Here is a 22231-nt window from a genome sequence, read left to right as displayed (position 1 = left end):
AGCCCCGGCCCCGCCGTGACGGGGGAGCCGTGAGGGCGCCGGGACCCCGGGGGGCAGCGGGACCGGCCCCGCGCCCGCTCCTCCCGCCCGCCGGGGGGCGCTCGCCGAGCCCGCCCTGACGTCACCCGCACGCGCCGCCGCGTCCCGCGCGCTGGGCGGACGTGAGGGCGGCGGGCCCGGTAAGGGAGCGGGGAGGGACAGCGAGAGACGGGGCACCGAGAGGCGGGGCACCGAGAGACGGGACACCGGGCGGGCACGGGTATGGCGGCAGACACCGGGACAGGTGCCCTGAGCGGCGGTGGGTGCGGCGGGAGCCCCGCTCCGGGAGGGAGCAGCGGCGAGCGGGCGGGTCCCAGGCTCGGGAATGATGCTGAGGAGAGGCGAGAGGCGCTGCCCGCGTTCAGTGCCAGCGGGGCGCTCAGGGATCTGTCCCCGTCCTCCCTCCCCTCTGCCCGCGCCTTGAGGCCCCGGAGTGGGGAGGGAGCGGCGCTGCCCGGGAGCCCGGCACGGGCAGGGTCTGGGCTGGCTTGGGCCGCCCGTGCTGGGCTGGGGATGGGCACGGGGAGGACGGCGGATTGTGTGATATGTCCAAGGCCAGGTTGGATGGAGTTTGTACCAACCGGGGATAGCGGAAGGTGGCCCTGCCTCTGGCAGGGTGTTGTAATAAGATGGATTTTAAGGTCCCTTCCAAACAAGCTGCTCTGTGACTCCAGGGTCTCCCAGCCTGCGCAGTCCTGGAGCGTGCAGTGCCTGGTTCCTACTGTGACTGCATGGGAGGGTGGGTCCCTTGGCTTGCTTGGATGTCTCTTTAAGGAGGGATGAAGTTTAAGTGAGGATGTGGCCCTAAACCTCTAGAAACACAGATTGTCTATGATACTCTAACAGATCTTTTATACTAATTTGAGAGACACTGTGGCTGGGGTGCTAGAGAGATGCTTAATTACCTTAATTTTATTTAGTGTAGCAGATCACTAATATTCCAGGAGGTCCTTGTATACAATGTTATAACTGTTTTAAAAACTATGGATGTTTTGTGCCGGTTGAACTAATTCTTTGTAGGTCTGAAAAACATGTTTTGTTGGAGATGAAACAGCTTGAAATCAGTATCTAAAGAGCTGATTGGAACATCTGTGGTTTGTCAAAAGTCTTTGTAGGACACCTGAGTTGCTGGTGGAGCTAGGGTGCTCCAGAGGCATTTAAAGACCTCTACAATTCATGAACGGTGCTGCTGTTAGTAGATAGAATTTGCTTGCATGCAGTGTGTGGATAAAATAATGAAACAAATTAAAGTTTCTAATAGATAATTATGTACACTGTGGCTTAAATTGTGTAAGGCATGGAATCTGCCATGCAGGGAAAGCTGTTGGGAAGCTGAACTCCAGCATCTGCTGTTTGCTTGTTGGCACATGAAACTCAGTTTGTCACAATAATGCGCTGCCCTTTGTGGCTCACAAATTCCAGGCTCCTGAGGGATGTAGTCCCAAGCTGTCAAAGTTCAAGGAGCAGCTGAATGGTGCTCTAAGTCACATAGCTTAGTTTTAGGTGGTCCTGTGAGGAGCAGGGAGTTGAACTCCATGATCCTTATGTGTGCCTTCCACCCAAAGGTATTCCCTAATCCTGTGTCACAAAGTTGACTTAATTATGCAGCTCTGCAGGGTTTGGGTTCCTTGGGACTGCAGAGAGAAACTCTGAAGCTGTTGGCAGTGGCAGCAGATGAGAACCTGTGTGATGGTGTGTCAGTGCAAGATGTAGCTCCAGGCTTGGACAAGCAGTGGTTTGTGGTGGTGTTAGAATAAACCCAAAACCCCAAAAAGTTCTTGTGTTATAGTAGGAGATAGGGCTTTAAAAAAACCCAGTGCTTCTTGTGTTACTAAAAAGTATTTGTCTGAACTTTCCTATATCCCAGAAAGGGAGAGAGACTAAAAACCCCAGTAATTAAATTATGAATAATCTCTCATCCTGAGGTGTGAGCACTGTCTTGTGCACTGCTGGTAACCCTTGAGGATGTGCTGTGCTTATGGGGAGTGTTCACATATCTCACTGTGGGCTCACAGGGTCTTCTTGGGCACAGCTCCATGAACTGACTAGACGAATAACACAGAGGATAACCATTCCTTTTGTGGCTACTTGCAGGGCCTGGGGAAGATGACCACTCTCACACGGCAGGACCTTAACTTTGGGCAAGGTAATGTGTTGTACTAAGCTGTGAGTGGTGTCCTTTTGGAGCTTCTCCTGGGCACTGAGCTTGGGGAGTGTTGTTGTAGGGTTGCTCTGTCCCTAAACTTTCTGTAGCTAAGAGTGAAATTTATGCAGAAAAATATAACCTGTAAAAAAAGTTCCCCTGAGTCTATGGTATTACTCTACTTTCCTGCACCCTATTCCAGCATCCTTCACTTCTGTTTTTCAGTTGTTGCAGATGTTCTTTCAGAATTCCTAGAAGTAGCTGTTCACCTCATCTTGTATGTCAGAGAAGTTTACCCTATTGGGATCTTTCAGAAGAGGAAAAAATACAATGTACCTGTCCAGGTAGGAGATTTTCCTGCAAGCTGACAGCCACATGGACAAGCAAAATAGCAAAGATCAGTCAATACTCACCAGAACAAACTTACACTCTGGAAGTGATTGTTTAATGTACAGACTTATTTTTGAGGAGAGCTTAATTCTTGTGATAACAGAGAGCAGCCCCACAGCTGAGGATACAGCAGGTGCTCATGGAACAAGCAGGTCACATAACAGCAGTAGAAGGCTGCCCCAGCTCTGTGCAGTGAGGTAACAGGAAAGCACAGTTCCCTGAAAAAACAGTTTCCTAGGAAGCAGAGATGGTTGGAATATGCTATTCCCAATATGCTGTTGTGGGAATACATTCCAGATACACAACTGTGTTGGTGCAGTGATCTGCCTCAGCTGAAAGAATTGCTGGTTAGAATGGGCAACTCAACCTTTTTCAGCACTATTTGAAGCATGACTTGAATGCCTTGTACACACTGGTGCTTCTGTTTAAATCTTCCCCTTTTAGCATTTTCCTGGCTCATATCAAACACAACTCTGACTGTTCCCTGTGTTTGCTGCAGATGTCCTGCCACCCAGAGCTGAACCAGTACATCCAGGACACGCTGCACTGTGTAAAGCCGCTGCTGGAGAAGGTGAGCTCAGACCAGGGACCTGGGCAAAAGTACTGCAAGTGGATTTGATAGAAAGTAAGAGAACATAAATATTATCTTAACTTATTATCTTAAGCAACATTTGTTAACAAATTTACCACACACAATATACTAGCTGATAAAAATTCCTAACAAAACTAGAAACATCATAACCTTTCCTGGCAGTGTACCTTGCTTGTCTCAAATACCACACAAAGACACATGTCTGTATATTTCCATCCTACCATTCTGCTTTACAATCCATCCCAGTTTAAGCATCTGTTGTGGCAGAGCAGTTTGAATGTTTTGCTGTGAACCAGCAAGCAAAGGTAGGTCTGGACTCCAGGTTTTGTGAGAGAAGGGTGTGACTGATGAAATATTCCAGGAGGCTGCTGGCAAGTTTTGTATGCCTTGCTCTTTGCAGACAATTGTAATGCACATGTGGAAAATGGAATTAGGTCTGTTTTAAATTGTGGTTGCACAAAGTTGCTCTGTTTGGGCAATGGTCTGAATGTATCTTAACTTCATCAGTGTCTGTCCAGAGGGATGCAGTGAGATGACTGTGCATTTCCTCCTTTGTCCCAAAACAGGATCTGGAGCAATGTCCGGTTTAGCACACTTCATCTCCCTCAGCCTTAGCCACAAGCTGGCAGCTTAACACCTGGCTTTGCAAAAGCATTTTTTTCTGATTGCTAAGAATAATCTGAATTCAGGTTTTGGATAAGGGCTTGTGCTGTGAGCCCCAACAACTGAGTGTACTCCACTGTATCAAAGTATGTGAAGCACACTGTGGGCAGCTAGCTCATATTAAGGAAGGGATTTTTGTCTTGGCTCCTGCAGAACGATGTGGAGAAAGTTGTGGTTGTAATCCTGGATAAAGAGCACCACCCTGTGGAGAGATTCGTCTTTGAGATCACCCAGCCACCTCTTCTTTCCATTAGGTGAGGTTTCCACTCCTGCTTGCCCCTGGTGTTTAACACCCAGCCCTGGGAGATATTCTGGGAGCAACTGCAGGCCTTTGCTGCATGCTAGTAACAGCTGCTGTCTCCTCCACAGTTCTGAGTCCCTGCTATCCCACGTGGAGCAGTTACTGCGTGCCTTCATCCTGAAAATCAGTGTGTGCGATGCTGTGCTGGACAACAACCCCCCAGGTAAATGTCTCTTGGATCCAAAGCAATGCCTGGCATTGCTTGGCTTGGCTGATCCTCTGGGAGCTGTCCCCTGAGCTGCAACCTGACACTTCCCTTAGGTTGCACCTTCACAGTTCTGGTTCACACACGGGAGGCTGCCACACGCAACATGGAAAAGATCCAGGTGATAAAGGTGAGTGATATCCTTGGGCACCTGAGTGAGTGTGAGAAACTGCAGAGCAAGGACTGGGCAGTGCAGAGTTTTGGCATCTCTAAGGTTAAGGCTGAGGGATATTTTAAACATGTAGGTGGGTATCACGAGGCACATGACTGTACTTGAAATGTGGTGAAATGGTTTGTGCTGGTGAGCTGACAGCACATTTGGCACACACAGCCACAACTGCAGGCAACTTCAAGTCTTGAAATACATTGGAACTACACCCACTGCCCAGTGCTTGCTCAGACACTTAGAAATACTCAAGGGTGTAGAATAGATACTTGAATTTAATCAAGCAAAAAAGCAGCCCTCATCCACCATCCACTCTGTGGTGGCTGATTTTGTATAAAGATCAAGAATGACTAAGATTCAGGTAATGAGTGGGTTTGGGGCCACAAATACATTTTATCTTACAGGAAACTGTGTGCAGAACACTTACTAAAGGAAGATTATTTTTCAAGAATCCTTGCTTAGATACCGGGAAACTTTTTTCCCCGAGTCAAATTATTTTAGGTGTCCTAAAGCCAACAAATAAAGCTAGATATAAAGCTAAATATAAAATTGTTTCAAAATGAAATTCTGTTCTGCACTGCTTTGTGATGGAAACTTGTGGTGTAGTAGAACCACCTTTAGAGTTCCAAGGCAGGATGGAAACCCATGCCCTAAGCATTCTGGAGTTGCAGTTAAATCCTGGTGTAATGAGCTGGGCATGGTGGCTCAGGACAGCTGAGTGTCTTTCAAAGAAGTGAAATGTCACCTTTGCAGTAAGTGAAGTGGGTTCACCTCAGAGTTTGATGCTGTAACTGAACATAATTATACTGAGCATCAGGGACAAGCATGTAAGTGTTTTGTTGTTGTGAAGGTTTGAATTACCTGTTCCTTCCCTCAGCCACTCTCTCTCTTTCAACTTGACACAAAACAAGTGCTGAGGAGGAGCTCACCTTACAGCCCTGCCAGTAACACCTTGTGTTCCTGCCCCCAGGATTTCCCGTGGATCCTTGCTGATGAGCAAGACATGCACATGCACGACCCCCGACTTATTCCCCTGAAAACCATGACATCTGACATCTTAAAGGTGAGCAGAGCATTCTGATCAAGAGGTGCTGAATCTGCTGTAGTTCTGGATTTTGAATGCTCTGACACCAGCTCTTCAGTTTTCTTTGGGGCAACAACTTTAAAAAATATTGCTGAGCAGTAGCTTAGTCTTGCAGGTGTCTGTGCCAGTAATCAAAGCAGGGCATTTTACTCCTCATAATAAAATAGGAAACCTGGTTATGGGGGAAGGTATAAGCACTTCCTATTCAGCCTGTTAGAGGCTTTTTTTCCCTATTCACCTACCTGTGCACCAACAGGACTGTTGCTTGTTTCTCTCTCCAGATGCAGCTCTATGTAGAAGAGCGAGCTCACAAAGGCACCTGATTTCAAATCTTCCTTGCCTTCAAGCTTCATCTGATCTTCCAGTGGAGTAAGATCTGTCACAAACTGTAACTTGATAACCATCTCTTCAGCTGGCCTTCTGGGTGAATGTACAGCAGCTGCTGCCTCTTTATTTCAAGTGCTCTTATGTATAAAGAACTGACTTGGAATGGGGAGCCAGAGCCTGTTCCCATGTTGACTTGTGTGAGAGAGCACAGGTGTTGATACAGCGTGTCCCTGAGGAGTCAGTGCTTTATTACCAGTCCAGTTCTCACCTGAAAGGGGCAGCTCCATTGCTGACAGGCAGTGATAGACAGCAGGGAGCTGTCCACAGTCCATGAGAGCAACATTTGTGCTAAGGGGGAGCGAGGCCTTACGGAGTGTCTGTCCACTGTGACCGTCGCAAGTAGTCTTCAATAAATATTAAGTTTTACCCCAGTTGAACTGGGCTGAATTCTGTCAAAACCAGGCTCCCTTCTTTAGTAGGAAGTACTTTTATTTTCTGTGGAAGTTCCACTGCTTTTCTGGCCCATTTGTGGACTCTGTCAATTCCTATGAAAGGCTGTACCACCTTGATCTCTCCCTTTTCACTCAGAGGTGGCATTAGCAATGTGGAATTTGTCTGTCCAGCAAGGACACCTGCCAAGTATCCTACTCCTAACAGAGAATAGGCAAGGAAAGCACTGTTAATCCTACACCTGTCAGAGGAGATTGAACATGGCCTTAGCATTAGTTCTGGGTATATAAGGGTGGCAGACACAGTTCATAGTGAGCTGAGCTTGTTTGTCAGAGAATTTGGTACACTAGCCTGTCTAGCTCCTCCTGCTTCATCCAAGTAACAAGGGCAGGAACATTATAGATCAAGGCTGGGCACTGCTTTAACGTTTTGTATCAGGCTGCACTGCTCAGTACAAACCAAAGGTGATGTGGGAAAAGCCCAGCACAGTCAGAAGGCATTTGTGCTGTTAGGCAGCTGCCTCAAGGGACTCCTTACCTCCTGTTTTTCTACCTGTTTATTCAAACTCCAAGGGACTGTTTTGGATAGGAAGGCAGGTACCATTTTGATCATGCACACTTAGAGAAAGGGTAAGGAATTGACTACCAGTGACACACCACTTAAGAAAAAGGGGTGACAGTTTCCTGAGGCTATGAAGGGTCTGATGCAGATCATAGATCTTAACTGAATCTTAAAACTGAAACAGGAAAGAAAATACCATACAAAACAATGTGTGGCAGAGTCCTTGTAGATACCATTGGTAATCTGAAATTAAACATTTTAGCTTTATCTTTCTTAAGTTCCATAAACAAGAAAGCGTCTTTAAGACTGTGTGTGTTAGCATAAGAATGTATTAACTAGAAAAGATAGATCTCATATTTAATTGTCCCAGTTTTTCTCTGGAAGGGCACCAGTAATTGGAGTAGCATCCATGGCAGAAGAGGATGGAAGATGACAGAAGCCCTTCCAAAGGGCTGGGCCTGCAGAGGTTCTGCTACGAACAAGAGCTGCGAGACGAAGCTAGGACACACCCAGAGAGTACAGGCGAATAATGCCACTTAGTTACAGTCCTGAAGTGAAAGCAAAACCTTACAGTGCTTCATAATGCTGTCTGGGGCCCAATGGTGATGCTGGTGTTTGTCACACGGATCCCGTACCACCCTGCCCAGAACTGCGTGTCCTTGCCTCCGTGCTGGAACCAGATGTGACGAACTCCTTTTGGGTAATTCTGGAAGGTGTGAGAAATCTGGACAGAAAAGAGACTTCCTCTTAGTTTACCTAAATAAACCAGTGCTCACCTAGAAGCTCATAAAAACTACAGTGTTTGTGTCTTACAATGAGCTCTTCCTGAGCCCAGATAGCTTTCATTGAAAGTGCATCATACCCCATTTTTGGGGGGCTTTTTGGCCTTTCTCACTCAGCCTTCTCCCCAAAATTCTATCCGAGTTAAATTTTGATTCTTAATTGCATATATGAGTAATATCAAATGCAGAATGTACAGCAGATCAAACCAGTTAAACACCTGTAACAGTTTAAGAAAAGTTAAATCTGCAATACTTGGCTATCCATGCAGTAGTTTTAAAACAATTTTTGATCAAAAAAAACCCTGAAATTTGCTCTTGTTATTTAATTATTTAGACAGAATCTTACATAAAACCAAGAAACAAATAAAAAGACTGCACTAAAACAACACAGAAGCCCACAGGATACTCTCTAAAAAATGTTCAGCACCTGAAAATAGCACCTGTCTCGTTCAGGACCCTGCTGGTTCTTCAGCATCATCAACAGCAAGGACTGACTCACCTTCTCTACAGAGGAGGTTGAAGAGCAGAGAAAGTCACTGGCACTTTAGGCCAAGTAAGACTTGCAATACACATATGCCATAACACTGCTGTAAAGCTGCTGCTCACCTCTCTCCACTTAGCATCACTCCACTGCTCAATGATCACAGGCTCAGGGTGGAATTCCTCCAGGACAATGTAATCTTTGGAGAGCAGCCTCACGGTGAGCTCATAGATGCACCCGCAGTCAAACCTGGCAGAGTACCTGGAGAGGCAGGAGGAATCAAGGAGCAGGGCTGTATACACAGCATTCAGTTCTCTTTATTTTTCAAAAGCAGTCTCCAAGGGGATCCCTGTCTGCAGAGGAAAAGGAATGTCATCCCCATAGCTATAGAGAAGATCTAGAACTTAACAACTGTCCCACCCTTCACAGGATTGCCAGCTTGTAGTCCACTGAGTAAATTTAGATTTAACTTATTCTTTCCTCAAGAGCTACAACTCCCAAAGAGTAAAGAACTGATTTTATAGCATGAAAAGCTCCATCAGCCTAGCCTTCCTCTAGACAAATGCCAGAAATTCTAATTTTCAGTGCTTCCACTCACCAGTCCTTGACTGTAATTTCAGGCCGTTTCTCATCCATCAGCTCATTGCAATAGCCTTCCTTGTTCAGGGTAATGAGTTGAGACTTGAGGCATGGCCTGAAATAGACATAGAAATACTCAGTTTTATAGAACACATCTTTTCCCTCTTGCTGTCCTTTCCCTGACAGCTTTAATACCCACCAGATCCTGAAGGCCTCAAAGCTGACCTGGCTAAACCCTGTCTTACCCATAGCCAGAACCTGACAAGAAATGTAACCAGGAAACCAGTGCCTAGTGCTTGTAAAAGCTGTTGAGCCTACTCTGGTGACAGTTTTTATTACAATCGTTAGTGTGACACACCTACCACTCCTGGAGGTCACAGAACTTTAACCCAGTCATGTAAGTGCAGTTAAGTTTGCCAGACTCTTAACCTTTCCCTACCACCTTTGGGAGAGGAGAAGCAGGGATCCCATGTGGATTACTCTAACTATAAAAATTACAGGAAGTTCCTGGAAGGCAGAGAAATTTAGCACCTGCTCTGACCAATTCTCTCAGCAGTACCCATCTCTTTAGATTAACTGGCATAAAGGGTTAATTAACTCCTTCCTTTTCCCACAGGTGATGTAAGGTTCAGTAACCACCCACCAGCCTTCTAACCCTGGTGCCTTTCCAGACAGATGGGAGAAAGCAGATTTCCCAGTTCCAAATTACTGGAATCCAGTCCTTACATATATGAAGTGACGAAGTATTTGTGTACTCTGGTGTCTGGCATATGATTTCCATGAGCTCCAGGCAGATCCTCAATTTTCCACTTATCTCCTCCGTTTTCATCAATTGTCCAGTGCTTGAAGTTCTCTAGAAACACACATGTCCAAGGTTAGGACCTCACTTCAGCTACCAGCAGGATCTCAGCTTTCATTAGAATTGGCAATAGGAGAATTCTAGGAAGCTACTTGGTGTTTTCAGATCCACTGTCTTTTTCCTACAGGTGTAAGTGACTCCTGCCATTACCTTTAATGTGGTTGTCAGCACCTAAGACAGTAGGCAGCAGATTTCTGACCTCATCAGAAAAATCATAATCAGCAATAAAGTAGGATTACTGTAGTCATATTAGTCAAGTCTTTGGTAACAAAAGTTTTCCAGCTGCCCAAAGGTTTAATCCCAATAGCTGATCATTTCACTACCACATTGTACTTACAGAGTAAATTAATTATCACTGCCTGCCATACAGGGCCTTATGACTCCAGATTTTTCTGGCTAAAACCATAAAGTATACATACATATATGTATTAAATACATACATAAATAGATACATATCTACCTACAGCAGTTTTATTGTAGGAGTTGAGCTGTGAATCTGACCCAGCAGAGCTACACCCAGTCCCACAGCACCAGCAATAGCTGAGGCATGGAGGAACTGACTCATTCTGGTCTCTTAGTCCTTTCTTACAAATAATGAAACAAACCTTCGGCACAGGGGTTTTTGATTAAGTTTTTCTTCAAGTGGCAGAGCATATAAAAGACCTTCCAGTCAGAGACGCTTCTATCCAAGCTCTGACAATAGAACCCATCGCGCTGGCACTTGCGCTTCCACAGGGTGGTCAGGTCCACCACGTAGCGCCACTGCGTGCACACCAGGCGGCAGGTGCGGAGCAGGTCCCGGGCGGGCAGCAGCGACAGCAGCTCCACCAGCACGTCCTCGGGCAGGTCGCCGATGGTTGTCATGGCAGAGCGCGATGGGGAATCCCCGCCGCCACGGGCCGAGCTGCCGGAAGCAAAGGAAGGAAGCCCGTTAAGAACAGAGCCCGGACAGTCCCAGGCCTAGCCCCAGCCCTAGCCCTAGGCCCAGGTCCGGCCCAGCCCCGCTCCGCTACCCTCCCCTCCCAGGCCCGCCCCGGCCCCGGCCCCAGCCCCGCTCCCCGCCAGGCCCAGCCCAGCCCCAGACCCAGCTCCGGCCGCACCTGGCTCCGCCCATCGGCTATTCACGACACGGATGTATGTGCGAGGCCCCGGCCTTCCGCGGGCCGGGCCGGGGCGGTGTGGGCCGGGCTGGGGCGGGACTGGGGCGCTGTGGGCCGGGCCGGGCCGGGGCGCTGTGGGCCGGGCTGGGGCGCTGTGGGCCGGGCCAGGCCGGGCCAGGCCGGGCCGGGCCGGGCCGGGCCGAGCCGAGGCGGGGCTGCGCTCCTTTATCACCCGAGGCCGGGCCGCTCTTCTGATACACACGGATCTTAAGCGGGGTAGAAGCGGCCCAGGTAAGAGCGCTCGGTGCCTCCTCTGGGTCACTGCGGGTTTCCAGGGGTTTCTCCTGGGTAGCGCCGAGGAGGGACACGCGTGTGCTCCGAGCGCGGCCAGGGACGGGCGCTGCCTGGGATGGGAGCGTGTCCGTGCTGCAGAGCCGTTCACAGCTCGGATCTTAAGGTGGGAAAGGAAAGGTCCCTCTCCCGAGTGCGGGAGGAAGCCTGGCTAACAGTGCTCCATCAGCAGGTTCTGAAATTCCTGTACCACCACGATCCCTCCCGCTTTCTTTTTAAAAATTACATTTTAGCCTTCGGGACTGTGGCTGAAGGCTGAAGTGTGGGGAGAATGGGAAATCACTAATGCTGTCTCTATAAAAGCCAGGGAATTTTAAATAACAGTTTGCCCTTGCTGGGTGCAGTGCGTATAGAGGGCACATCTATCTGAACGTCTAGGTTTAGGATGCTGTTACAGCAGTCACTCCCAATCTCTTCCCTTCCTTGCCAGGTTTGGCACTGCTGTATTTAGTTAAGTTGCATGCCAGGGTATTTCATCTCTGTTCTTAGTGGTCTCCCAGGCTTAATGAGTCATTCCTGAGGAGTTTGGCTGCATCCATTGCAGTTTGCTGGAATCTCAGCAGCTTCCAAGCACCAGGACTCAGCTGACAAAAAAGCAGTGTCACAGTGCATCCCTCAGGCATGACGTGAGCTCTGCATCTGCACACTCATCTTTCCATAGTCCTGCAGCACCTGGACCTGGAACTCAGGGCAGCAGAGAGCTTTTGGAGTTCAGAATTAGCACGTGGAGTTAGAGCAAACACTTCTGACTTAATCTCTCCAGTTATGAGGCCATAGACAATAGAATATTTGAGAGTATCAGCTGAATTATTTTCAGTTATGCTCAGGCCTTTACTTTATACAGACTTCTAACTAAGGCAATTAAGTGCCAGCACTCTGAGGAAAAGCCTGTCAGAGAATCAACCACTGCAAAGGTGGCTGGCAAGATGCTTAACACCGATATTTGAGTGCTGCTTTGCAGCATTTGTTATCAGGGATGTTCCTAAAGGCACAACAAACACCCATGTGCCTCCCTCTGCAGAGGAAATCATTACTGAGAAGCTGATTTTTGCAGCAGTAGGGATTCTGGAAGGACTGATTCCAGCCTGGAAATTGAACAAACTGCCCACAACTGCAGTTGTTAAATACATACATTTTGTGGGGAGATTTAATTCAGGGCTTTTGGGATATAAAAATAGCAATCTGCTTCAGGATGTTAACTTAATGAACAGGAGACCTTGGGGCTAGGAAGCAAAGTCGTGCCTTCAGATAACATATTTCCTTTTTTTTCTACTGCATCCATGTCTAACACTGCTGAGGCTGGGAAACCCTCACCACTCCTTTCCACCTTCTCTCTCAGACAGTTGTGCCAGCCTGCCCCAGGGATGGAGTCCCTCCCTGAAGCAGTCCTGATCCGAATCCTGGCCTCCATACCTGCGGTGGAGCTGGTGCTCGTGTGCCGCCTGGTCTGCTGCCAGTGGAAGAACCTGGTTGATGGAGCTGCACTCTGGATCCTGAAGTGTCAGCAGGAAGGCCTCACCAGAGCAGAGTCAGATGCAGAGAACTGGCAAAACTTCTACTTCCTGAGTAAGAAAAGAAAGAATCTCATCAAGAACCCATGTGGTGAAGGTGAGAGACATCACAACAAGCTTCAAGAATTGAATATCTCTAGTCTTTGAAATAGATCTTAGCTGCTGTCAGGTTGCAGAATTTTCTCCCTGCTCAAGAGTCAAGTTATTCAATCTGTGCAGCCAAATCCTTTAATGAGCACAAAGGCCTTTGATAATTAGCCTTTGCAGAGGGCTTTGCAAAAAACTTTATACAACCTCTGCAGGGATCTAAATCATGTTTGAGACACAAAGACGTCCTTTGCAGAAACCATCCAACACAGTAATGGCCATGGCATTTGTTTCTGTATTGTTTCTTGCCATGCCATGAAGGAGAGGTGAAGCCTTTCCCAGCTCAGGGCAAGTCTGCCCTCAGCTCACCAAGCCCTTCAGGCTTCTATCCTTGGAGCAGCTCAGGCCAGTTGTGTTTTACTGTCCTCACCACATGTTAGAGACTGGGCACACACCCCAGGTGCCATTATTCTCAATCTATGACCTTCACTTGCCAGAGCTACAAGCTGCTTAGCAATAACCAAACCTCACAAGCCATGCAGCAACAATTTCACCCATCATAGACCAAAGCAGTAGCAAAAAGCTTCCCCATTTTTTTTACAGATGACCTTCTACAAGCTTTTCCAACATCCAGGTTTCCCTCTAGAAAACCACAATGTTCAAGGACTTACTGCTTCAGAAAATGCCACTTAGTGCTTTAGAAAAATTAGAAATAAAGCAATCAGCATGTGTCCCCAGAGTCTTTGTGTGCTGTGACACTGAGAATACTGACACACTGTTCAGAATACCTAAATCCTTTCCCTGGAGTACTTTCTTAAACCCACACATACATAGCCACTTTGCTGGAGAATGTTAAAGTTTGGTGTGATTAGCTTCAGTCAGACTAAAGGTTTTTGCCTGACCTCTACTTAACAAACATATCCATAGTCTATATACAAAATCAGTGCTGTGTCTTAGTATCAAACTTTCACAAGCCAGAGGAAGGTTCCAGTGGGAGATGGTCAAGTTCCCACATCCACAGGACTCATCCAAGTCTCTTTTCTGCCATTTGCAGAAGACTTGGAGCACTGGGGAGAGGTAGAGAATGGAGGTGATGGCTGGAAAATTGAAGAGCTTCCAGGGGACTTTGGAAAAGAATTTCCTAGTGAAGAAGTCCATAAATACTTTGTTACATCTTATGAGTAAGGCTGCTTTCTTCTCTCATTCTGGAAAGGGGCATTTTTGGTTCTCTGAGTCCCAGGAGAGACTGTGATACCAACTAGCATCCTGTGTTTCAGGTGGTGTCGAAAGGCTCAGGTCATTGACCTTAGGGCTGAGGGCTACTGGGAAGAGCTGATGGATACAACCCAGCCTAAAATCACGGTAAGAGACTGGTAAGTATTAAGGAAGACCCTGACAACAGGCAGAGGGTTAAGAAAGATAAGGAAGAGCAGGGAAGGCATAGACCTCATATATACTGGGCCTTAAAACCTCAGCTGCCAGGATCCTGGATGTGGGACAGGCCTCACAGGCTTTAAACTGTTGGAGCACATGAGCTGCAAAGCCCAGGTACCTGTGGTGAGTGAGGGGAGGTGGTGGGCTGTGCTAAGAACCATTGCAGATTTCCATCTCAAACCAAGGCTGCAGTAACTTGGTGAGTGTGGTGGAGCCTTTGCAGAGCTCTTGCAGGTGATGCCAACAGCCTGGATCTCCCTTAGGTACGCAGGACGCAGTGATGCTGGCTGCCTCTATGAGCTGTGTGTGAAGCTGCTCTCTGAAAATGAGGATGTGCTGGCTGAGTACAAAAGTGAGACTGTCACCATCCCACAGGATAATGATGCCAGCTGGACTGAGGTGAGTTACAGGTATGGGCTCAGCAGGTGACACCCAACCTACATGAATCGGGAATATTTTTAAGCAGAAGAATTCTCCAAGGGGAGGAGAAGGCTCTGTCGTATTCTCTGGAGCCATGACCCTATGACTGAAAAAGGAAAAGGGAGGCTGCTTTACAGGAAACTTGGAAACTTGCTGAGTCACCACTGGCAGGTGTAAGGTGAAGGTGATGTCCAGCTGGGAGTGATTAAGTGACCTCAGAAAAATGGGATCATAGTTTCCTCCCACTGTAAATGTCCCCACTGTTACCCAGCCTGGTAGGTCTGACTGTGGCCAGTGGGGCTGAAGGCTCTGTGCACTGAACAACACTAGGTTTGTGGTGGTTTGACACTTACTAACCGCTGTTTTGTCTCTTGTCCCAAAGATCTCCCACACCTTTTCCAGCTATGGTCCTGGGGTCCGTTTTGTGCGCTTTGAACACGGTGGCCAGGACACGCTGTTCTGGAAGGGTTGGTATGGGGTCCGTGTCACCAACAGCAGTGTGACAGTGGAGCCATAGCTGTGCTTCACCAGGATCTGCATGCTGGAGCTGACTTCCCTCAGGGCATCCCCTAGCCTCGGGATGGTTTCTGCATGGTGCTGCCCCTGGCTATAGAGCATATGGCCTTTCTGCATAGCAACATACGTGCAAGATGCCAGGAGCCACCACTCATCCTTCCTCAAGGGGAACTATGCAAAGAATGTGAATGAATCTGTGAATGCACAAGACTCAGCCTCACCACTTGCACTGATGCTCTCTGTCAGACAGGAGATCACCTAAAAATCCTGCAGATCTCCCCTCTTAAGTCTCTAATCCTCTCATCAGGTATCTTTGCCTGCTTCCCTGACTTGGGCACTCCTTAACTTGAAGGGATACTTGAAGTATATTTTCTGAAAGTCATAGTGGGAAGAAAAAATAAAGGCCCTGTGTCTCAAAACATACCAGGGAACCCCAGAGCCCTGTCCCCAGCTGTGTCCATGACCTCCAGTGAGAACCTTGGATTCTCCCATTTATAAACAGGTAGCATTGTTTACCACTGAGGGGCTCTAGCCTCAAAAAGCAAGAGAGATTGAATCCTTTTCTCTTACACTGTTCCCAGCATCCATTTATCAAGGAAAGTGTTGGGAAGAGAAATCTGTCTGGTGTCCCTCCCAACCCTGGGGCTTCATTTGGCTCCCTCAGATAGATGGCATCTGAGATTAATTGCTAGGGGAGAGACAGAGACGAAAACAACTTAGGGAAATGGTTTAGAAAAACATTGAGATAGGATCCAGGAATAAATGAAAAACTAATTTACCCCTTCCTGGCCTCTGCATGCTTCATCTAACAAGCATCCTGGTCATCCACTGTGACTCTGCTAGTAGGACACAGCTGTTGGCCTCGCTCCACCTCTATTGCCCATCTCTGCAAGAAGAACACATTGCCTGTGCCATGTGCTTGCTGACAAGACAGCACTGCAGTCTCCCACTTGTGCCTTTTGCTTCTTGGTATCACTCAGGGCTGTGAGCCCCATCCTGAACAGACCCCTAAGCTTTCCTGAACCAAGACTGTTCCTGCCAGTTATTCCACTGAGAAGAGCATCCCCTAACAGAGCTGGTATTGCCTAGAGAAAGTATTTATATTTTTGTGTCCATCTGTCTGTCTTCCCTCCCTGGGCTGCCTTTAAGTGCCCCTTTGCACATGCAGTGACAGCCACTGCCTGCAGCCAAAGGAAAGAGCTTCCCACCTGGACACTGTGCCTGCTACTTCCTCAGGCTTCCTGCACAGCTGCACCCAGGTGCCACACACACACCAGAGTCCAGGCAAACATAATAAAGTGACACAATTGTGTGTGGATTTCCTCTTGTGTACTGGGTATTTGTTGTCTGTGCTCAAGCATGTGTCTTCTGATTGTGTGGAGTGTGTGAGGCAGTTCTGTCCAAAAGCAGGAGTCACTGTAGTGTGTGTAATACCATGGGGGCTCCTGAAAGAGGAACGTGCTCTGCTCCCCAACGCCCTGGCCCCATGGGAAGCACTTAATGTGCAGTAGGTCTGCAGTGTAACAGCAAGCAGAAGTGCATTTCAAACAGTGGGAATTCATTCAAGGCACAGAGAAGGTAGAGGAAGGCTTCTACAGAGTCCAGCCCTGCTGCACCCTCTCAGGTTATTTGTCACTGGCTCTACTGAGAATTCAACCTTAGTTCTGACCCAGGAGGCACCAGAATCAGCTCAGAATTTGTTTTCCTTCCCTTACCCCTGCACACACTCATGCTCTGCTGCTTTACCCACCCTCAGCCTTTAATGCAGCTGTTAGTTAATATTCAGCTCACTGCCAACTCCCTGTCCCACAGAAGAAACAATCCCTCCATCTGTCCCTAAGGAATCAGTACAGTGAGGGGAACAATATCACACACCTCAGTGCAACTGTTAAACTAAACCTGTCCTAAGTCACCATCTTACAGTCAGGATAAGCCTCAGGATAACCTTCAGATATGGTGGCCCTTGTACACAGGAGGTAGGACCATGGCCCAGCTTTGTGTCTCTCCAGGCTGAAGCACTGAACACACCCAGCCTCCCCAGCAGCTCTATTACAAGGAATGCAGCTGCCTGAAGCCTCTCCTGGCACTCCCTCTTTGTGCAGCACCCCTCATGTTCACAGTGGCTGTCAGGGCAACCTGCAAAGCTTGTCCTGACCTTCCTGCTCCTCTCCAAGAGGTGTTTTCCCAGCCTCTCAGTGCAGGGAACAGCCACCTCTGCTTCACAGAGCTGCTCACAAAAGCCACTGCTGACCTCAGGGGAGCAATTACTCCTCACGTTTCACCATGTCAGTGCTAGACTCCCAAAACAACCAAGTGTCTGGGTATATGGGGTAAAAAAAAAAGTGTTGCTCACATTATAAATATTTTGTTCCAAATGCCTTTTGAATTTTGATCAAACACTGTAAGTCTGAACACACTGCATCATCCACCTACACCCAATTCCAAGGTGATGTCAATTCCCCCATCAGAGACAGAGTGCAGGAGGGTAATGGCTTCTCACACCTCACAGACTTCATGGAAATTGAGACAATACAATTTCATAGGATTACAGAAACTAAATGTAACTGTGGCAAAATGCCTTACACATATATTAAACCTCCCAGCTGCTGTAGGGCTCTGTCATTCACCACTTCAATGTGACTTCCTTCTGCTTTCTGCTGTGCCAACACCAGCCAGCAGCTGTGTGACACTGCACAGTAGCTTCTGGAAACACTGGTGACCAATTCAGATGTGCTATGCAGAGACAAAGAGGTCTGCCCAAGTGATTTATATCAGATCTTTGCATCCCCCACACTCAGAGTATTTAGAAATCTGAGTAATAAAACACAAAGGTTGAGTCTTGCTGAAACATTCATGATAAAGAAAGAAAAAAATACCAAAAGCCAAAACCACATAAAAGGGTCCCCTCCAGTCTTGATCATGGCAACAAGAGCTGCAGAAAGGGCTTGGGTTCCTTTGCACATCATGCCCACAAGGCACCCCAGCAGTGCTGAGCTACACTGAACACAGAAGTTTTCCAAACACCCACAGTGGGATGGAAAAGGTGGATGATGGGACTGGAGGTTTAAAACAGGAACCTTTAACTCTTTGCCAAGACACCACATGAACACCTCTTACCCCAGCTGCTTTAATACTCAGAGGCACCAAGATCAGCCCTAGGACAGCACAGCAGCCCTGTCCTGCTCTTACCAGCTGCCACTGATGTCCTGGGTAGCTGACTGTACTTGGTGTCTGCAGTTGTACAAGATACCACTGCAATTTTCTTTTCTACAAAGCCCACCACAGTTAATCTTGGATATAAATGCCATTATAGCTAAAAGGGGTTTGTTAGTTTGTTTTCTGTTTTGTTTTTAGGGGTGATTGTGTTTTGGTTTTGTTTTGGGGGTTTTTTGGTGTTTTGCTTTTTGGTTGGCTGGTTGATTTTTTCATATTAACTTCTACAACAAGTCTCTTGCAGAGGTACAGAACAGAGCAATATGGGGTCCTGGCAAAGAAGCACTATCATACATCTCCTGTCAAGTCTAATTGAATTTTTCTATATGAAGCATCTATTATTACCCACCTAGGGGGTTGTGGACAGATTGAGGAGTTTTCTCCCCCACTAGGCAATTCAAGACTGGGGATGGGACAGTTGGGGGAAAAAATAAAAGTAATCTATCAGACAATTCCCTGTTGCTTACAGCCCAGCTGTTCAAGTCAGTTGTAAAAGGGAGGGTAGTTTAGAAACTTGATTCCTTCTAAATCAGCTTAGAGAGGCTGGGAATCACACTTCCTGAGAGGCAGGACAGCAGAGCATCAACTACTGCAGCAGAGAAATTCACCTGAAAGCTGTAGCAGAGATTAACAGATTGCTCTGAGTTGGAAGGGACTCAAAATGATCATTGAGTCCAACTCTTAAGTAAATGGCCCATACAGGGGTTGAACCCACAACCTTTGTGTTATGTGTTATTAGCACCATGAGATAATCTTGGGGTCAGGTATCAGTAGGGTCACAGGTAGTGAGATGGAAAACCAGGGATTTATCCTTGCCTGTCAGAGCAGAAACCCTCCCAAGAACTGGAAAGCACTGGACTAGTGCAGAAACACTCCCTGCGGCACACATCTCCCTTTGCAGCCACTCCCACACCTCCTTCACTGCTGTCCCACACCATGCAGGTACCTTGGGGGACAAAGTAGTCCACATGTCAGCAGCCTGAGCTAACCTGAGCTTCTCCTTCATCCAGTTAATTCCTTCTGATGTCCTCAGAGCAGTGACTCCCCTGGCCTCAGTCTCCTTACCTAGTAGGGAAAGAATGACATAAAGATGCTTTCTTACTAGGGACACACTTTGGAATTACAGGGAGAACAACTACAGTGAGTTCAGCTGGAAAGTCTCAGAACTGGCAAGCCCAGGGATTGTTCAGACAGCCCAGATCCTTACACAGCAGCCTGTGTGTAAAGCAAAGGGTCACAGATGTTATAGATGGGTAATTTGATGATTGGTTCTCACAATTAAGGGATTAATATTGTGTCTATGTTAAGAGAAGTTTTGTTGATGTATGGTTATGTTATTGTAGTTTGTTGTTTGGACACCTTCTGCTCTCCCCATAGTCCCCTTTCCCCCCTCTGTATTGTTGCTACCAGACAGCCTCAGTTGTCAGGGTTGGCAGGGACATGTGGAGGGAGGGGGGTGCCTGTGCCCCTTTGTCTTGGTTTGAAAAACAGGTGTCTGCTAAGAAAGGCAGGAGCCTCACTTGAAATGGAAAATGCAAATCCCCTCCCTCCAAATTATTAGAATTTTGAAATTAAGGGGCTCTCAGGCAAAGATATGGGAATAGGAATAACAGTTCTTTACTAGGAGAAATTGAAATAGAAATACAGTATTACCAAAAAAAAAAAAAAAAAAAACCAAAAAAAACCCAAAATCAAACCCTGCAGTGACAGATGTGGCTCAGTTGGAGCAGTGCTCCTGTACAAGGTGCAGTTTTCCTCTGAAGGTCCAGTGATGATGTAGAAGGGTCTGGTTTTCCTCTGGAATCCAGTGGAAAAGGCTGCTTTGGTGTTCCAAATCTCAGTTTTTATCTGGGTAGGAAAGGCTTGGCTCCTCCCCCTGGCTGGAGCATCTCCCAATGGGATGCAGTAATTTTATGTCACACAGTGGGACTCAATGGCCATTAACAGGAGATATCTCTTGGAGGAAGAGATAAAGAACACTGCCCCACCTGGTTTAACAGATGGTGATAGAATAGACACTTCTGGTTACATCCTGCATTGCCGCCCAAGACACCCCTGCATGGGGCAGCTGGGAAGAGCCTGTTGCTGGGGGCATGACATGGCAACACCTGGCCTCCAATCAAATTGGAAGAAAGTAATCTCCACCAAGGGATGGTGAAGAAAAGTTGACTGACAGATTTTGGGAGGGCTGGCTGATACAGCACCAGGGGTATAAAAGGCAGAGCATCCATTTTGTGGCTGAGCCTCTGGCAGTCAGCCACGCTCCCAGCGCTGCCCTTTTCCCTTACTCAGTCCTTTCTTGTTTGTTGAGGTTTAATAAACCTTTAAAATTTTAAAGTGAGCAGCAGTTTCTCACAACAGACAACCAGAACAACATATTCATGGTCAAGAGTGACACTTGAGGAAGGGATGTCCCAGCAGAGAGCAGCCAGGCCAGCGGGGGCTGTGTCCCCCTGCTCAGCTCTGGTGCCCGGGCGGTGACAGCAGAGGGCACTCGGGCTGCAGGAGCTGCTCACTGTCCAAGCAATGCACAGAGATGTCACTGTAATTCATTCCAATTGTACTGCTCTGAATTGTACTGCTGCTGAGCCCTGCACCTTGTTTTTTCTGGCTGCAGCTTATGAGTGTTTTCTTCTCCTCTTGCCCGTCTGCCAGTGTGGTTTGCAGTGCAGCCTTTGCTGCACAGACCATAATGCTGATCCCTGCCATCTGGGACACCTATCTGGGACATCACCTTCCACATTTTGGAAGGATTGCTGCCTCTTGGGCAGCAGACACAACACGCCTCTATAGGATGCAGGCAGCCTTTTAAACTGCAATGAGTAATCAGAGCAGTGAAAGCTGCCTGAACATAGACCAAGGCCTTTCAAACTCAAGTGGAAGCAGCACAATTTGCTCAACACTATCCTAGAGCATTGAAGTATCACTCAGATGAGCAGCATGCCTTTCCTTGCAGAGTATTTTCTAACCTTAATGAGCCCCCAAGACCCAGTGGAGTCTCACCAGAGCAGCAGCACTGTCTGAGTCTCCCAGTGCACCATGCCCAGCCCCTCTCAGCCCCAGCCCCTCTGCATGCAGAGCTCTGCAGCCCTCCCCAGCCAGGCAGGAGTCCCAGATACATCACAGTGCCCTTGGCTGACCTCCCCTGCAGGCACTCAGAGCAGCTCATCTGGAGCTGGTATCTGTGCACACCCATTAACCACAGTGCAATCAGTGCTCCCAGAGAGGCTGCAATAAAGCCATAAGAGCGCTCGTTGGGCTGATGGATGGTGGGGAAACACATCTCACTGCAGCAGGAGCAGGGCTGGGCACTGACAGGGAAGGGAGGGAGCTGTGGCAGAGATGTGCTTCCCACTGAGCACATTTCAGATGTTCAGAAGCGCTGAAATGCAGGGGGATATTTATGTCTGAGCTTCCCTGAGCACGAAGAGCTGAAGGTAGAGAAGGGATGGTGTCAGAGCTCTGCTACCTGCAATCCTTGCAGAAGGTCCTGAAGTCAAGCAGTGCCATTTCCACCTCACTACACACAGTGCAGCTCCTCTTGTGAATATTGACAAACAAAGCACAGCAAAATGAAGCAGATAAAATCCTCATCCAGATATGAGTAATGACCTTGCATTTTGTTTGAAAATTAAACCTAATCTTGTGTTGACTGTGCTATACAAGGCGAAATAATGAAACAGATTAAGATGAGATCTTGTTCACTCTTGCTGAACGAAAGCCAATTAATTGTCAGCAGGATTATCGTGAAGTCTTTCTTCTCTCAGAAAAATACAATCAGACAAAGTCTGTGTGCTGGTGCAGGAGGCCAGCTTATTGATAACTCTGCCTGGACAGATAAAAACCCTGCAAACACTCAGTTACCCACACACACTCCTACCTTGCTTTCCCCCAGTCTCTCCTGCCAACTTACACACACACTTCCAACCATCCAACCCCAGCCTGCCTGCTCCAAGTCCCTTTCTTCTGTCTCAGAT

The 22231-nt window shown here is 47.7% G+C and overlaps 3 protein-coding genes and 1 long non-coding RNA gene across 7 annotated transcripts; 2 read left to right on the top strand and 2 right to left on the bottom strand.

The window, feature by feature from the left end:
• Window positions 1-144: 144 nt before the first annotated feature.
• Window positions 145-6368, top strand: MAD2L2 (mitotic arrest deficient 2 like 2). Of its 3 annotated transcripts, none has more exons than XM_033079656.1 (9): window positions 145-179; window positions 2134-2185; window positions 2408-2526; window positions 3072-3143; window positions 3981-4081; window positions 4197-4291; window positions 4390-4463; window positions 5470-5562; window positions 5865-6368. In XM_033079656.1, the coding sequence occupies exons 2-9, from the start codon at window positions 2146-2148 to the stop codon at window positions 5904-5906; spliced, it is 636 nt and encodes a 211-aa protein (XP_032935547.1). In that variant the 5' UTR covers window positions 145-179; window positions 2134-2145; the 3' UTR covers window positions 5907-6368. The 3 variants fall into 3 exon arrangements, with proteins under 3 accessions (XP_032935547.1, XP_032935546.1, XP_032935548.1); XM_033079655.1 differs by having other exon boundaries at window positions 178-259; XM_033079657.2 differs by lacking the exon at window positions 145-179 and adding an exon at window positions 369-778.
• On the bottom strand, window positions 2602-5914 carry LOC122149452. Its single transcript, XR_006163108.1, has 2 exons — window positions 5826-5914; window positions 2602-3175 (listed from the first exon to the last, which is right to left on the bottom strand). It is a non-coding gene; the product is annotated as an uncharacterized LOC122149452 (long non-coding RNA).
• A 797-nt stretch (window positions 6369-7165) lies between the features above and the next one.
• Window positions 7166-10815, bottom strand: LOC117006906 (F-box only protein 6-like). The gene is made up of 6 exons (XM_033079654.1): window positions 10723-10815; window positions 10228-10526; window positions 9490-9616; window positions 8783-8878; window positions 8310-8445; window positions 7166-7645 (listed from the first exon to the last, which is right to left on the bottom strand). The coding sequence occupies exons 1-6, from the start codon at window positions 10734-10736 to the stop codon at window positions 7499-7501; spliced, it is 819 nt and encodes a 272-aa protein (XP_032935545.1). The 5' UTR covers window positions 10737-10815; the 3' UTR covers window positions 7166-7498.
• Window positions 10816-10911: 96 nt separating this feature from the next.
• On the top strand, window positions 10912-15444 carry FBXO2 (F-box protein 2). Of its 2 annotated transcripts, none has more exons than XM_033079843.1 (6): window positions 10912-11013; window positions 12413-12681; window positions 13726-13852; window positions 13949-14044; window positions 14369-14504; window positions 14908-15444. In XM_033079843.1, exons 2-6 carry the CDS (start codon window positions 12438-12440, stop codon window positions 15040-15042), a joined length of 738 nt encoding a protein of 245 aa, XP_032935734.1. In that variant the 5' UTR covers window positions 10912-11013; window positions 12413-12437; the 3' UTR covers window positions 15043-15444. The 2 variants fall into 2 exon arrangements, with proteins under 2 accessions (XP_032935734.1, XP_032935735.1); XM_033079844.1 differs by having other exon boundaries at window positions 14369-14515.
• Window positions 15445-22231: the final 6787 nt, after the last annotated feature.

This window comes from Catharus ustulatus, chromosome 24 (assembly GCF_009819885.2).
Source record: "Catharus ustulatus isolate bCatUst1 chromosome 24, bCatUst1.pri.v2, whole genome shotgun sequence".
Classification (NCBI taxonomy): domain Eukaryota; kingdom Metazoa; phylum Chordata; class Aves; order Passeriformes; family Turdidae; genus Catharus; species Catharus ustulatus.
Note: the sequence above shows the minus strand (reverse complement) of the source record. Positions and strands in the feature narration are given on the sequence as shown.

Excerpts from the sequence above, each read along its gene's own strand:
- MAD2L2 (XM_033079656.1), top strand. The coding sequence starts at position 2,146 with ATGACCACTCTCACACGGCAGGACCTTAACTTTGGGCAAG. Across the intron at positions 2,527-3,071 it reads AATACAATGTACCTGTCCAG|ATGTCCTGCCACCCAGAGCT; the intron begins GTAGGAGATTTT and ends TGTTTGCTGCAG. Across the intron at positions 4,082-4,196 it reads CCACCTCTTCTTTCCATTAG|TTCTGAGTCCCTGCTATCCC; the intron begins GTGAGGTTTCCA and ends TCTCCTCCACAG.
- LOC117006906 (XM_033079654.1), bottom strand. Across the intron at positions 9,617-10,227 it reads CAAAAACCCCTGTGCCGAAG|AGAACTTCAAGCACTGGACA; the intron begins GTTTGTTTCATT and ends GTGTGTTTCTAG. Across the intron at positions 7,646-8,309 it reads GTGATGCTAAGTGGAGAGAG|ATTTCTCACACCTTCCAGAA; the intron begins GTGAGCAGCAGC and ends TTTTCTGTCCAG.
- FBXO2 (XM_033079843.1), top strand. The coding sequence starts at position 12,438 with ATGGAGTCCCTCCCTGAAGCAGTCCTGATCCGAATCCTGGCCTCCATA. Across the intron at positions 12,682-13,725 it reads CAAGAACCCATGTGGTGAAG|AAGACTTGGAGCACTGGGGA; the intron begins GTGAGAGACATC and ends TGCCATTTGCAG. Across the intron at positions 13,853-13,948 it reads TACTTTGTTACATCTTATGA|GTGGTGTCGAAAGGCTCAGG; the intron begins GTAAGGCTGCTT and ends CCTGTGTTTCAG.